The sequence below is a fragment of the Pygoscelis adeliae genome, unplaced genomic scaffold (genome assembly GCF_000699105.1).
Source record: "Pygoscelis adeliae isolate BGI_AS28 unplaced genomic scaffold, ASM69910v1 Scaffold98, whole genome shotgun sequence".
NCBI classification, from domain to species: Eukaryota; Metazoa; Chordata; class Aves; order Sphenisciformes; family Spheniscidae; genus Pygoscelis; species Pygoscelis adeliae.
In genome coordinates this window covers 6,449,626-6,464,295 of record NW_008825547.1, presented here as the reverse complement: position 1 = coordinate 6,464,295, position 14,670 = coordinate 6,449,626, and the positions used below count along the sequence as shown (strand labels likewise).

General features: G+C 41.2%; 1 protein-coding gene across 1 annotated transcript in view; it reads right to left on the bottom strand.

Moving 5' to 3' along the window:
* Positions 1-14,058, bottom strand: part of CHD7 (chromodomain helicase DNA binding protein 7) — a 91,420-nt gene extending 77,362 nt beyond the window's left edge. The window contains exon 1 of the mRNA XM_009332087.1: positions 12,201-14,058. Within this exon, the coding sequence (XP_009330362.1) occupies positions 12,201-13,883 (1,683 nt within the window). The 5' untranslated portion in view covers positions 13,884-14,058. The remainder of the gene's footprint in view (positions 1-12,200) is intronic.
* Positions 14,059-14,670: the final 612 nt, after the last annotated feature.

Below are 14,670 nucleotides of genomic sequence, written 5' to 3'. Positions count from 1 at the left end.
GGGCTGCGAGCGCACATTGCTGGCTCATGTCCAGCTTTTCATCCACTAGTACCCGCAAGTCCTTCTCGGCAGGGCTGCTCTCAATCCCTTCATCCCCCAGCCTGTATTGATACTGGGGGTTGCCCCAACCCAGGTGCAGGACCTTGCACTTGGCCTTGTTGAACCTCATGAGGTCCACAGGGGCCCCTCTGAATGCCATCCCATCCCTCAGGCATGTCAACCGCACCACTCAGCTTGGTATCATCTGCAAATTCGGGGACGGTGCACTCAATCCCACTGTCTATGTCATTGATGAAGATATTAAACAGTACCGGTCCCAATACACTTTGCTGGGACTGGGGTTCCCTACGCTTTGCTTTACACTGAGGTGTAACTGCTGTCATTCCAGACACCAGCCTGAGCAGATCCCGTCTGAAGCGAGATTTACGTTACAATATGGAACTCTGTTCTGTCAATTTTTTTCCATTTTTTAAATTTTTTAATCTGTAAGCCTCTATTAGTGGAGATGTAATTCTCTTCAAAAACTTCCCATACACATGTTGTTGCTTAGCATATAAACCTGCTCTCCTTAATCACCTTTCCCAGGCCACTTAAAAGCAGTCCGCAGGGGACTTCAGAGACATACAGACCACAGATTGAAACCACCGACTCAAAGAAATCTTAGTGGATACACGTGAGATACAAAACCAAAAGAGATCATTAGTAATCAACTCTGTTTTTCTCTTGAGGTGGGAAGACAGCAGTTCTCCAAATGACCTTTGCATTGCAGTATTTTATTAACTTCAGCATGACAGAGTGGGCTTGAAATCACAGACTTGTTAAAAATCCTTCAATGTTATATATGCTGCCCAAGATCCCCTTATGTCAAAGAGCCCAAGATACTTCTCAAGCTCTAGTTCTTTAGTCACGGCAACAAATGAAAACAGCCTTTGAATGTTATCGAATACGTATTTATGACATGTCACAGGAAGGCCTTTCCCAGCTCCTCTAGTAATTGAACTAAACTAACAATTAAATCAGAAAGTGTCATGGGGGGGGGAAGGAAGAAGAAAAACACAACCAAAAACCCCACACTTCCTTTTCTGTGGACAAACACTTCATTTAGCAGTACCAACTGAGATAACTCTTAATTATAATGTCTAAATCACACTTTAGTTCTCCAACCAGTTTGATCAACATTGTTCTATGAAACATTAAAAACCTTATCTTTAGTGCAGATATCTTTAGAATCCTAGCTCCAGCCGTTCTTTACACAACCTGAAGTAAAATGTAAAAGCCCCTATACACAAGTCTCAAATCAGATGTGCCTACAGCAATATCAGATCCAAATTTTGTTTTATATTGTAATATTATATTATAACCGGAGATCTGTGTCTGAAGCGACCCTTTATAACTTACCCCTCACTGCCAGTAACAGTTTCTGAGTTACATTTCTAGGTGTTGCTGTACAGCACAGCAGGGAATTGCAGGAACTGCTCTGCCGTCCCCTGCTCGCCACTGCTGCACAGCACCTCTCAACCACACCCAACAGCAATACAAACACAAAACAAATGGTTAACAGGCAGCCTATGTCAGATAGCAAAGATTCCCTGAATCCCAATCTAATGCCTTAGTTACACAATTATCTGGTTTTCAACAAATTTTCCTGAAATATTTCAAAGGAGGCTAGCAGAGAGGAATACTTAAGAACTAAGTAGTCTCCCAGTATCGTAGGCATTTATCCCTATGTCTGCAGCCAATGGTGCTTGCCCTGGCAAACATTTGTAAAATCCTATTAGCAAACTGAGCGAGATACGAATAACAACTATAAAGTCCAAAGTTTTAGACCAGTTTTAATGACTGCATATTTCATATACAGCTGTACAAGTAAACTGTGAAGTCAACTTTTTATGGTACAGTGTCACTTTAAATTCAAACATGCACTGTATATTATAAACTTCCCACTATATTTAGCAACAATTGGCTGGTACAGAAAGATTTCTTCCAAAAATAAAATAAAGCACTTCATATCATTCAGCGTTCACATGTAAGGAAAATTACAGTATTATCACAGTTATCACAGTCCTGCAGGGCCAAAAAAGATAGGAAGTACGAGAATGCAAGTGGATGAAGGGCCATCTGGAGAGAAAGGAGATGTAAAAGGAGAGTGGAAAAAACAGAGTTCATATTGACTACTAGATATTAGGAAGTTTGTTATGAAGCTTGTTATGAGTCCTCTCTCTCTTTTCTTACAGGAACACTAAATCCAAAAATCTATAGAAGTATTAACTTCTCAGTTACTGTGGTCATTATGTTCTTTTGGTTGCGGGAGTTAGAGAGACATAATAAAACACAATTTAATTAGCACAATTAAAATTAACTAATGTTTTTCTGATTAAACTGATTAAATTACTCAATCTGTTTTAAGAAAGAAGTCTATTGTAGGTGGGTATACATTCCTTTCGGGAACTCTTGTATTACATATGAAAATTTCCTCTCTGATTAAAATAACAAGAGTTTATATTTAACAAAATATAAAAAAAGTGAAAGATGAAACTTAAGTAAGCGTTTGGCACTCCTTACAACATGTTATATCAATATAGCAAAGATACATTTGGTGCTGTATACTGAAGAATAAGCGTTGCACTCTTGAAGACAAATCCTTGCAATTTTCCAAGATTAAAAGGTTAACAGTATTCCATAGAAAGCTGCCAAGGTCCAGGAAGTTAAGATTTCTTGACGTTTAATTTCTACAGCAGCAACCCGTGCAATATGAACCCACTCCCAGCAGTTATTAGTTTTTGTGCTTGTTCAGTGTAATACGTGAGCTGCTGTCTCCTAAGCTTGGCTAACACAATAAAACCGCTGAGGAGGAGTACAGGAAAGAGTTGCATCCAGACCCTCGGTACTGATTCAGGGATGAACAGGTGATGGAACAACAGAAGCAAAGGAATAAAGATTCCTCCCAACCCAACCGTGGAAGATCAGAGAGAGATCTACTTGTTTTCTTCCACATCTTGTACAACTGTACTACTCTCACGTTAACCTCTACAATTACCAAATTCCTACACAAGAAGTGGGATTTCCTGCTTTGAAGTGTTAGGCTGGTCGTCTCCCTCTTCTTGAGCTGCACTCTTGAGCAAGAGCAATACTGGAAGGAGTGACAAGGAGAGCCGGGAGAGGGCATTTTTTTAGAGTAACAGATATCTGAGTAAGAATTGGAATCGGGAGTTTTATGGATTTGTGTTTTTAATAAGTAACAATTTTTATGCCCATCATCTGTATGTTCCTCTTCATAAACAGGGGCAACACTATTACCAACCTTGCCCAGTAACTGAGAAAAATTCTAACTAAATAGGTGATATATCAAGATCAGTAAAATCAGAAAGAATGCTGATTCCAGAGTTTATAAATCAAACCCACACTCAGATCACTAAGACATCCTATCTCTCAGTTCTGTTTCCTCATAAAGAAGACTAAGAAATTAATTTGAGTTTTATTTCTAACTTTTCATGCTTTTAAATGATTCTCTATGTTGAAGAGAAAAATCCCATTCAGTGACAATTCATTGACAGGTATTGGAGGCATCTTCCCTCATATTTCAATGCACATGACGCACATCTAATGAATCATAGAATCATAAAGGTTGGAAAAGACCTCTAAGATAGAGTCCAACCGTCAACCCAACACCACCATGCCCACTAAACCATGTCCCTAAGCAAAATTAATGAAATTGTGCCAAGCTCTCTTTGCTAGAAAGGGGATGTTCTTTCATCTCTTCAATAACAAAATAGCTGCAAATACTTCAGTTGGAAGAGGAAAAAAGTCCTTCTTTTCTAAAAAAGAAATCACACCTCTGAAATCAAATCGGTCATTTATACTTGTGTGAAAAAAGGAACAAAAAGTGAGAGTTTAAAAAAAAAAATATGGGAGAAGTTGGAATGTGAGCTGTTTGTCACCAATTCAATAAAACAAGACAAAGCCTTGACTTCTAACGGAAGTTTTAATTTATCAAAATTTGAGGGAGGACTCAAGGGCTGGTTACTGAGGACAAGTGCCACAGAAACTTGAGCTGTGTAAGGGTATAAAGGGCCTGAAAGCTCACTGCCAGAGGAAAAGGCAGTCCCCATGTTCCCTCACCAAGCATTCCCACTCCCACACCACCAGCTTGGGTGATCTTGTGGTCCCACAGCGAAGAGGTGCCAGGAACGTGACCTGGCCAGAAGCAAGCTGGCCAGATAAGCCAGTTCACCAAACGATCAGGCATGCTGATGCAAGGAAGGAGCTAAGGTTCTGCATCCCAGACCTCAGCCACCTTTCTTTGCATGGGTTATTTTTTTTAAGCAGATTAGATATTGAGAGTTATTGAGTTCACTATGCTGGGAAGCTGTCAGTAGACTGTCTGCCCACAGCATGGTGACACAAAGGTGCACCCTGAAGTGGTGTGCAAGAGCAGTAACGGGCACCATTGTGCCAAACAGCTGCCTCTGGCAAGGGTTGAAGAGGCAGGTGACTCAAGCAGCTGGCGCAGGAGAGGTGGGGTGACTCCCTGAACTTCTCTGTCCCCATTTTAACACAGACGTTAGCCATTTCCTCTCTGCTCCTACTGCTCAGCACTGCTCCATCAGCTCAGCTCAGCCTTTCGCTGCCCCCCTCCCCGGTCACTGCTTCCTGCCCACGCTTCCTACTCTGCTCCCACCAGCTCCTGAGAAGCTGCTTTACCATCTTTAAACCACACCTGCAAACTTGGGGAATTTTTCAAAAGAAAGATCCGTACAAACAGATGCTTTAATCACCGTGAAAAATTCAAGGGTGTTAATCTCGCCTCTTAGCTACCAAACTTTACAACTCTGTTGACAAAAGAAGGTACCAAATATTTATAGATGGTATCTCTAAAGAAAAAAACAAGTGATTTGTTCCCAAAATCCAGACCACATTACCACCTGTATAATATAGATGTATCTCCATACAATTAAAAGAACACTCATACTTAGAAAGGAAAGCTCTCAAAGAGGAGGAGAGGGAGGGGTACATACATCCATTCTGATACGTTGTTTAGGTGAGACCGTCCCTTTTTAAAAATATCATTCCAGTTATTTTAGCTTCATAATTGTTTGGTTATCAGTTCTTTCATTATAACTCAAATCTGAAAAATCAAAAGTGAAAAGCACTGGCTCGCTGAACTGAGGGAGAAAACAACCTCTACAGACAAAAGTTAAAAATCAAACTTCAAAGTGATGCTGTCCCATCTTAGTGGGAACTGAGACATTTACTCTCCCCAGAGGAAAAACGAGAGGACACTTACGCAAGTTTGTGACACTTACATTCAAGATACAAGCAAAGGCAGATTAGTTTAAAACAAATGGATGCCTCAAATTCCACATGAAAGAGCAGGATGGAAGACCAGGAGGAGGATCCATAATAAAAAGGCAGGAAATTATTACTTTGCCTGCAACTTGTTCCTTATTAAGATTGCCACTCTATTTAAAGAACTAAAAAAAAAAAAAAAGGTAAAAAAAAAAAATCAAGCATTTCTCCTTTCATTTGCCCCAATTTTCCATCCTTGTAAGTTATGTAGGCTGATGATGATAGACATGAGGGTTTGTATTAGAATATCAGCTTTCAGTCATGAAAAAAAAAGCTTCTCTAAAACAACAGATTTAAATTTGTCCAAATAAATATAAAATAGGAGAATGTGTTCAGCCATGGGAAAATAAGATGATTGCCAAATCCCACTGGAAGTGACCATCAGCAGATAAGAATATTGTACTGAAGTATTGAACAGCAGCATAAATTTAAAAATATTTCTAGTTAGGTGATTCCTCAGATAATGCTAATGATTTCAAGAAAAAACACATTCAGGTCACCAACAGATCATAGAAACTTTCAACATATTCACGCTGAAGAATAAGTCTGGTAACTCTTAAGCCTACAATATCAGTATGCTGATGCAGACTTGTGTTTTTATGCTAATGCTGCAAACTAGCTTTACCCAAAACTCCAGAGCAGATAATTTAATGGCACAAATTATTTTCATCACAGTCAAATCATGGCACCTGAGGGAAGCAGTATTCTTGAAGTTGCTTGTACCTCCCTCAACAGTAAAAAAAGACCCAAGAATCCATAGCAAAATCACCTCAAAACTATAAATCTTTGGCCCAAAGGCCTACTCACTGCAGAATCACTGCAACCCCTTATTTACAAAAGTACATATAGCCTTCTCAAGGGTGAGGAGGAAATAAGCCTTTGGATATGTTAATGTTAACTGTTAGACTGGAATATATCTGAGGAGTTTTAGAACATGAACTTCTGTTAGACAAAGTATTTCATATTAATTATTATATCCTTTGAGAGACCTGCACATGAACTAGCTCACAGATCATCAGGTTATCAGCATAACAGACTATTCTACTCCACAGAGATGAAATAACTTCAATACTCTTAACCAAAGGTAGCTTTAACAGTCTACTTTACTTTGATTTGGAAAATTATAGTTAATTACATTGCGCACATTGCTCAAATACAGGAGTTCTTCAGAGCCTCAACAAAATACAGCAGAAGACTGTAAACTTAAAATTTACTATTATCAGCCTTTACTTTCAGTTGAGTACTATAGATTGTCTTCTCAGCTCTTCCTTCATCATTCTCCACAACTTCTGATATGGCCTACTTTTTTTACATATATTTTACATAAATACACATATATGCATATCTATATATAAAAATAATATACAATTGTAATCAATCAAGGTTCAGTATTAGTGTTTTTTTAAATTCCATTTAGTCTAGCACCTTCAACAATCTTGCCAACATACACTAGTGTGCTAGTCTATGACCACTTGAAAAGGGAAACTAGAATTTCCAGGGGCACCCATGAGATTTTGCTGAACATGCAGCACATAAGGTACCCCAAAAGACCAGCTAACAGTCATATGAAATAGCCTCTGTATCAAAACAAAAAGTACCCAATAGTGTTTATAAGTTTTAAAAGAAAATTTGGAGTTGTTCTACTTATTGGCAGGAACGTAGTCAAAAAGCTAAACACTGAAGGGATGAAAAAGCTAACAGTTCTCTGTGGAGCTGTGGGGCGTTGCTTATGAATATTAATTTATGGGAAAAATCCTAACCATCTGAAATTATACCATTTCTTACTAAATAAAATTATAGAACACACATTGTAAGATAATTGATTATGTGACGACAGTAAGGAGGTAAGTAAGAAGTCAGTATCTTCTTACTACTCTTAGGCATTAAAACAATTAAATACCCAGGAGAAACTCAACTTCACTGAGCTATCACTATCACCACTCCAGCTGATAGTAGTAGTTTTCATTAATACCCTTCTCCATCCAGGTAAATGCAAGTATAAATTAAACTGAGGCAGCAACACAGGGTTTGAAAATGCAGGAAGGGCCTGTGACAGGGGTGACCCAGCTGGTGACTCAGCAGGACTTTCTCTGCCTCTTCCCCTGCAAGGGAGGGCAGGAAATTTCAAAAGAATGTGTTCATACCAAACACAGCTATGAGTTATGATTTAAAGCAAAGTCACATGCCCACAGACAGTAAGGCCAGCAGAGTAAACCCAGCAGTGAACCAGTAACACACAAAATGAATTCCTTCTCCACAAGAAGCTGGACGCCGCAACCCAGCATCCTTCAACACCATTGGTGCCCACCATTGAGCTCAACCATTTAGTCGAGCATGGAGGCTATACCATAACTGTTTGCCATTTAAGTATTCCTATGTTTGACTATAAATAATGTAGATCACATTTGTGGAACATGATTAATGAACAGGACTCGAAACTTCAGCCCACACAATAGCTGTGGGTAAATAAGAAGTTCTAACAACACACCCAGGATAGCCTATTCTTGGCAGAGAAAACTCCTACACTTGCTCTATCGCTAATAAAATTATCTGAAAATAACAATACGTAAGAGTAACTGCATAGCATTAGAACCCCAGAGGCCTGTCTAACCTGATATCCCCTCTCTGATAAAGTCTGTGGAAGAATACAAGAACTGAACACGCACACAGTAGATGCACCCCAGTAACAAACTCTCAGCCACTTATTTATGGCACAGATCTGCTGAGCCAAATGTGGTGCCTCCATGTTTATCACGATGATGCATTTTTCTGCACAACATTTCAGAGATCAGCATCTTAACGTGCGGTTCTGAGCTCACCACCTGATAATTTGCTGAATATCTTACAAGAATTCAAGGAGACAAAAACAGGTGACAAACAACCCTTGTTTCACATTCACCTTCTTCATGCACCCATATCACTCACAGTTTTAGAGGCTTTCACCATCTCCTTCCCTTCCCCCCTAAATCACCCCCCTCTGCTTTTTCAAGTGCTACTGTATTTTCTGAGGCCTGAGGAAGGGACCCAGAGCTGCACAGCACTTGCCACATCAGCATACCATGCATACATGTAGCAACATGATAACAATCTTTGTTTTGCTTTCTACTACTTCCATAACAATTCCTACCATTTTGTTTCTTTGACTTTCATACCACATTTTCAGATAGCCATCTAATACCAAGACCCTGTTCCTAAGGAGAGGTTTTTGTCTGCCATTTCACTGCCCAGGCACCATAGAATCGTTTAGGTTGGAAACCCTTAAAATCATTGAGTCCAACCGTAAACCTAACCACTGCCAAGTCCACCACTAAACCATGTCCCTAAGCGCCACGTCTACATGTATTTTAAATACCTCCAGGGATGGTGACTCAACCACTTCCCTGGGCAGCCTGTTCCAGTGCTTGACAACCCTTTCAGTGAAGAAATCTTTCCTAATATCCAATCTAAACCTCCCCTGGCCACGCCTGACTCACACAGCTTACAGGCAAGTGATTGACATACCTGCTGTATTTCTAATTATTTAGTTTCATTATTGTTAGGCTCTTCACCACATCTGCACTTGGCACTCAGCTTTGAGTTTGTTAACAGCAGCAGCAAACTCTGCCATCTGACTTTTCACTCTTTTCCAGATCATTTATGAGTATTTTGGAGAGCACAAGCTCACAAGTCCAACACAGATGCCTCCACTGTGAAAACAAGCAAGCTACTCCTACTCTCCGCTTTGCACCTTGGCGAACTACCTGGGCACAGTAGAACCCGCCTCCCCACCCCACGGCCACCGAGCTCTTCCAAAAGCCTTTGGTGAAGAACGTTTCAAAAGAGGGCTTGAAAAACCAAGCTCACTGACTGAATGTCCCAAGGCCACAGTGGTTCTTATGAATCTATCAAACTCCACTGAAGCCAGCAACTCACTGCTAACAAGGTCCTAATAACCATGTCTAGTTTTCAGCTATTAATATCTAAACCAGATTGTCAATCACCAGCTCTTTCTCCCAGCCAAAGTAATTTGCAGTTTTGCACACAAAAAAGAAGTAACGAGCCCTAGAATTGACAGAGCAATTTTGTTCAAGTTAAAAGCAAAAGAACTTCACTTTCCTTCCAATGTATCTAAAAACAAAACAGTAATTTGGTTAACCACAAGTATTACAGCCTTCCCATGATAAGGCTAGCTTCAAATCACTGAAAAATAATTACTAAGATGGCTTCTGTTGATTTAAAAGTATATAGTGATTTCCATTTCACTGACTATATTCATTTTGTTCATTCATTTTATACAAAGAAAAACAAACCAGTCATTTAAATAACTGTTCTTCAGTGAACAGTTTTCTGCCAACTAACAAGAAGGAAAAACCACGACACAGACAGGAGAGCTACAAATTCTGTATTCAGTCTTAAGAGCAGGGGTTTCACACATCTGCATTTTTCCCCAAGGGCTGGGGAGGAGCTGAGTTTTCATTGACTTGAACAATATTTATTTCATCCAAACAGCTTTCTAGGGGGAAATGCCTGCCTGTCAAGAGTTTCATTACTACAGTCAGGTCTCAAACTAATTACTTAATGGGAAGGTATGTTAACAATAACTTTTACCAAATAAAAACTTAACATAAGTAGGCTAACAGAGAAGTTACTTGGCTAGCTACAACTGTTTGAATTACTGATTTTAATCAAGTAACTTGAGTTATCATGTGGTTTTCCTCTAATTATTTAGTTTCAGCACTTACCTTTGTTCAAGCTATTCATCCGCAGTTCAGAACTTTGTAATAGGTTGCATAGCTCATTTAAAGGTTGAACTGCCTGCGTTTTACCTCTTCGCTGATTAAAGGGAAATGAATGTCCCAAGAAGGTTTAACAAGCCCGTCCATTCTACAAGTAAACCTTCCCCTCCCAAACCATCTCTTGCTGCCAGAAAAAGGTTTACTGGATGAAAACAAGGAATTAATGCCGGTGAAGAACACCACAGCTTTAGGGCACAGTTGATCTCAAGTCTTCCCTTCCCACACCCCCACCATCACTAGTTGTGAAAGATCCCAGTGGCACTGGGTTTTGTTCCTTTACTGTCTTAGAAGTCTTACGTTACCATTTCTACAATTTTCTTTCAAATTTTTTTCTGCTAGCTGTATCAGCCCTCATCTTCAGGGTAAAAACCACATCTTCTACCTCCTCCTCTGATGCCCAGTCTTTCTGTACTAATTTCTCCATGCTGTCATTACCCCATTTCCAAATATCTGCTCATTTTCTTGGGTTTTTTCGTGTAGTCTTGAGTTCTCTCCATTTTCATCCTGCTTACCCGCACAGCCGATAACACAAGGTGTATTGTCAAGAGCTGCTTTCTCAAGAAGGAACACCCAATTCCACGTGCGTGTGAGAACTGTAATTTAGGTTCTCCAAACAAAGCCTGTGCGTGGAGGTGGGGGGAGAGGAAGAGCCAACACAGGTATAAAATTTCACACCAATTTGAGGGGGGCGGGGAGAGAAAGACAGTCTCGAAGATATTTTTTGGCCCTTCAAGAGGAGAGCTTCCTCCTCCTTCCCAGAAAGACAGCATCCTTCCCCTTGCCCAGCTTAGTCCCCAGCCTCCCTCCCTGGGCTTCCCCACCCTACGGCACCTCCAGCGCTCCCCCCTCCTCTCTTCCACAGGGAATGTGGAAGCCTCTCCCAGCTGCTGAGCTGCTCCATCTACCACTCCTTGTCAGCTGCCTCTCTGCAGCACATACATCTGATTCCCAGACCCACCTCACGCTGTGCGGAGCGGCTAACAGAAGCAGCCGGCAGGCAGCAGTGGAGGGGACTGCTGAGCAGCTGCTTTCCGCACAGGCCTGGGACACTGGCTAGGACAGCTGTTTTTATGATTTATTAAGCTTATTGTAGCATCGTATCATTATGACTGCATTCCAACAATTGTCTCCAAATATTTATGGGCAGAGCTACTTGGCATTAATTACTGACTGGTTTTAAAAAAAAAAAAAAAAAAAAAATCAAACCTCTGATATTTTGACCACCTATTCATTCAGTACCAAAACCTCTTGAATGATGACTCAGAGCCAGAGGCAAGCAATGGCAAATGCAAAGATCCCAAAAGGCACTTCTTCAGCTCAAGCTTAGCATACTAGCATGTAGTCAAGCCTGCTAAGCTACAGAGGATCAAGATGTTTTACTTTTTTTAGCTTTTAATTGAAAAATGATGTGGAAGTAATGCATTTTCATCGAAACCCGGCAGAGCAGAAACTCAGTAAAATAAAACTTCTATCCTATTCGAGATTTCATTTAAGCCTCAGAAGATTTGATTTCAGACTATGATTCACATCTGCTGTCTTCTCCTTGCATAAACTGTTGCCCCATCACTTCTCAGTTGCATTACTTGGTGCTGAAGAAGTTAATCCTGGAAATTTTTTCACATGTAAATGTTTCAGCTTTAACTTAAAACCACAAAACGTTCCCTTAGGATTTAAAGAAAACCCTTGGTGTCACCAAAACAAACCCATTATTAACACACACTTCTTTCTCCAAGTTGCAAATACAAAATTAGTAGTTTAAATGGCAATTCTCACACATGTTTTCCATTTTCCCCTCAAAGGAACCAACATGAAAAAAAGGCAGGTATTCAGCTTGTCCTGTTGCTGTATCATATTTTGGTCTATCCATAATGTTATCCTCTAAAAATTACTGTAAGGACATCAGCAAACTACCTGAACCTCATTTTACCTTCAGTTTCTGTGCACCAAGAAAGCCACATAACCAGTAACAAAACAGGGCAGTCAAACAGGAGCAACTGTTCTGAAACCATAGATCTTGAGTATCCTGGAACGCATTTACAGTAATTTAAAACATTTTTCTACTCATTGGAAGTAGCTTACCTGAAGGACAGGCACTTTTTGTGGTGTGTTTTGTGGTGACTGGTGAAGCTGTGCCCAAGGCTGATGATGAGGATGTGGCGGTGGTGAAGACTGATGATGTATCCCTGGATGAGGCTGCATGGGAGGACAGGTTGGCATTTGCTGTTGAAAAGACTGCTGTTGACTAGGAAGCTGCTGGCCAGATATTAGTCGCTCTTGTATTGCTTGTGGATCTGCAAGGCCAACACCTGGACAACCATTTGGTCTCATGTGCCCACCCATCTCCCGTGGTGTTGAAGACATACCCATAAACGGACGATTCTGTTGCATGTTTCGGGGGCCCATATTCCTTTGTCCAATTCCCATGGCACCAGGGGGCTGGTGTGATGGCTGAGGATGGGGTATATTTGGATAACTGCCAACTTCCATTGGTATTCCAGCACTACCAGGTCTAACCTGTGGAGGAGGTGTACCTGCTGGATTACTCATTGCTTTCATAGGTGACATGGGAGGTGGAGAGGCATAAGTTCCCTGAGGCTGTGAAGGGTGCATAGTTTGCGTGTTCATTTGGTTAAGTGAGCCACTAGGGTGGATGGGCTGCTGGTGCATTAGTCCTTGACCACTGTTTGGTGGAAATCCGACAGCATTTGGGTATCTTGGTACAGATTGATTCATTGGAGTGTTATTTGTAAGGCCTAAATTCTGATTCATCCCTGTATTATTAACTAATCCCTGATTAAGGTTACTGTAAGGATATCGAGAATACTGCCCTGAGTTGTTTATAGTAGGTGAGGGTACCGTCTGGCTCCGAGAACTAAAATTAAGTGTTTGCGGCCTAACAGCACCCTGCTGGGGAGGATTAGGGGAGAATCTGGGACTGTGGGCTACTGATTCTCCATGGAGAGCAGTGGGGGGATGGTGGTGAAATTGCTGGACTGAATGTCGCAAAGAAGGTGCCATACTGGGATTCTGCTGGGGCACATGAGACAAGTGGCCAGGTCCTGAGGTGGCAATGAAAGGGTTTCCCTGATTGAGGCCTTCTTGGCCTTGAGAAAACTGGTTCATCCTCTGCTGTTGCGGCTGACTGTGCTGCTGCATTGAAAAATCACCACGAGCCATGTAGTTTCCCATCTGCTGCATGTGCTGAGGATGGCCCTGCCCAGGGGGTCCAGAGGGTGCCTGTGGTGGCTGTGTCGGTTGCGGTTGCTGCTGCTGTTGCTGCTGGTATGGTGCTCTTATCTGGTCTGGCACTTGAACTGCCCGTGGTCCCCACATGGAACCACTGTCTACGAAGGGTTGCCCGTGTCTTTCATTCTGCATACTGGGATAGACTCCCATCTGACCACCAGCACCACTGCCATGAGGAACCTGAGGAACTGGAGGGTTGTGATACTGTGAATGAGGAGACGCTATACCATTCCCAGGGGCATTGCTTATCATCCTGTTCGGCTGATCCATCAGGTGCATTTTCTGCTGTTCGTATTGATTATAGTGATCAAAATGGGTCAACTTGGCTTGATTTTGATTTGCAGGGGGATGATGAAGAGATGACTGTAAAGAGGGAAATCCTTGATCCATGGGCATTTGCTGCCCCATAGGGTTTACTGTATTTTCAGGATATCCACATTCTCCAAGACCTTCCAACCCTTCACTGAAAATATTCCCATCTTCTCCAAACAGACTCATCATTCCTGGATCTGCCATCTTTTTTCAGCACACAGCTCCTCAGAGCTACAACTAGAACGCTAGTCTGTGCTTCACCTCGGCGAGGTGTTTTGTCCTCAAAGCCTTTAATCCTCAACTAATCTCCTTCATGTCATTCCATATTTCCTTAATTCTTTTGGACCACGCAGTGTCAGGCAAAGTCTGGTTACTGCTCCTAGAAAAAGCAGGGGAAGGGGGAGAAAGAGAGGAAGATACTGAAATAAATAATGTCAGGCAATATAAAGAAAACACATTTGACTGTTTTTTAGACAATGCTAGCTAGTTTCAGCCCCTGAAATACATCTTAAAAATCTATTTCACTTTACGAAGGATTCATTAGTTTTATCAGAAGCTTTATTATGACAGTTAGGAAGCAAGCAAAACACTAGCCTTAACCTTAAATTAATCCATTCACTACACTTCCTAGTGCTCCTTTCTTGGGTGGAACAGAACAAAAGAACACAACATGCAGCAGCAGCAGCTGCCACAGCAGGTAGGCAGATGTATGAATATAGCCAAGCAGCCCATCTGCCGAACTAAAGCCCTGAAAACGCTCTAGTTACCAACAGCATGCCCTTAACCTTATTCCCTTGAGCTGCGTAATCAGATGAGCAAGCAGAAGCACCAAGTCCTATGACAGACTAAAGTTAGTTATACGGACAACAGATTTTTCAAACGCACATGGAGGTGACCCTCTAAAACATACCAAACACCAAGACTTAACATTTAGGAAGCAAAAAAAAAAAAATATTTTTTTTTTTTTAAAACACACAATTTATCTTCATTT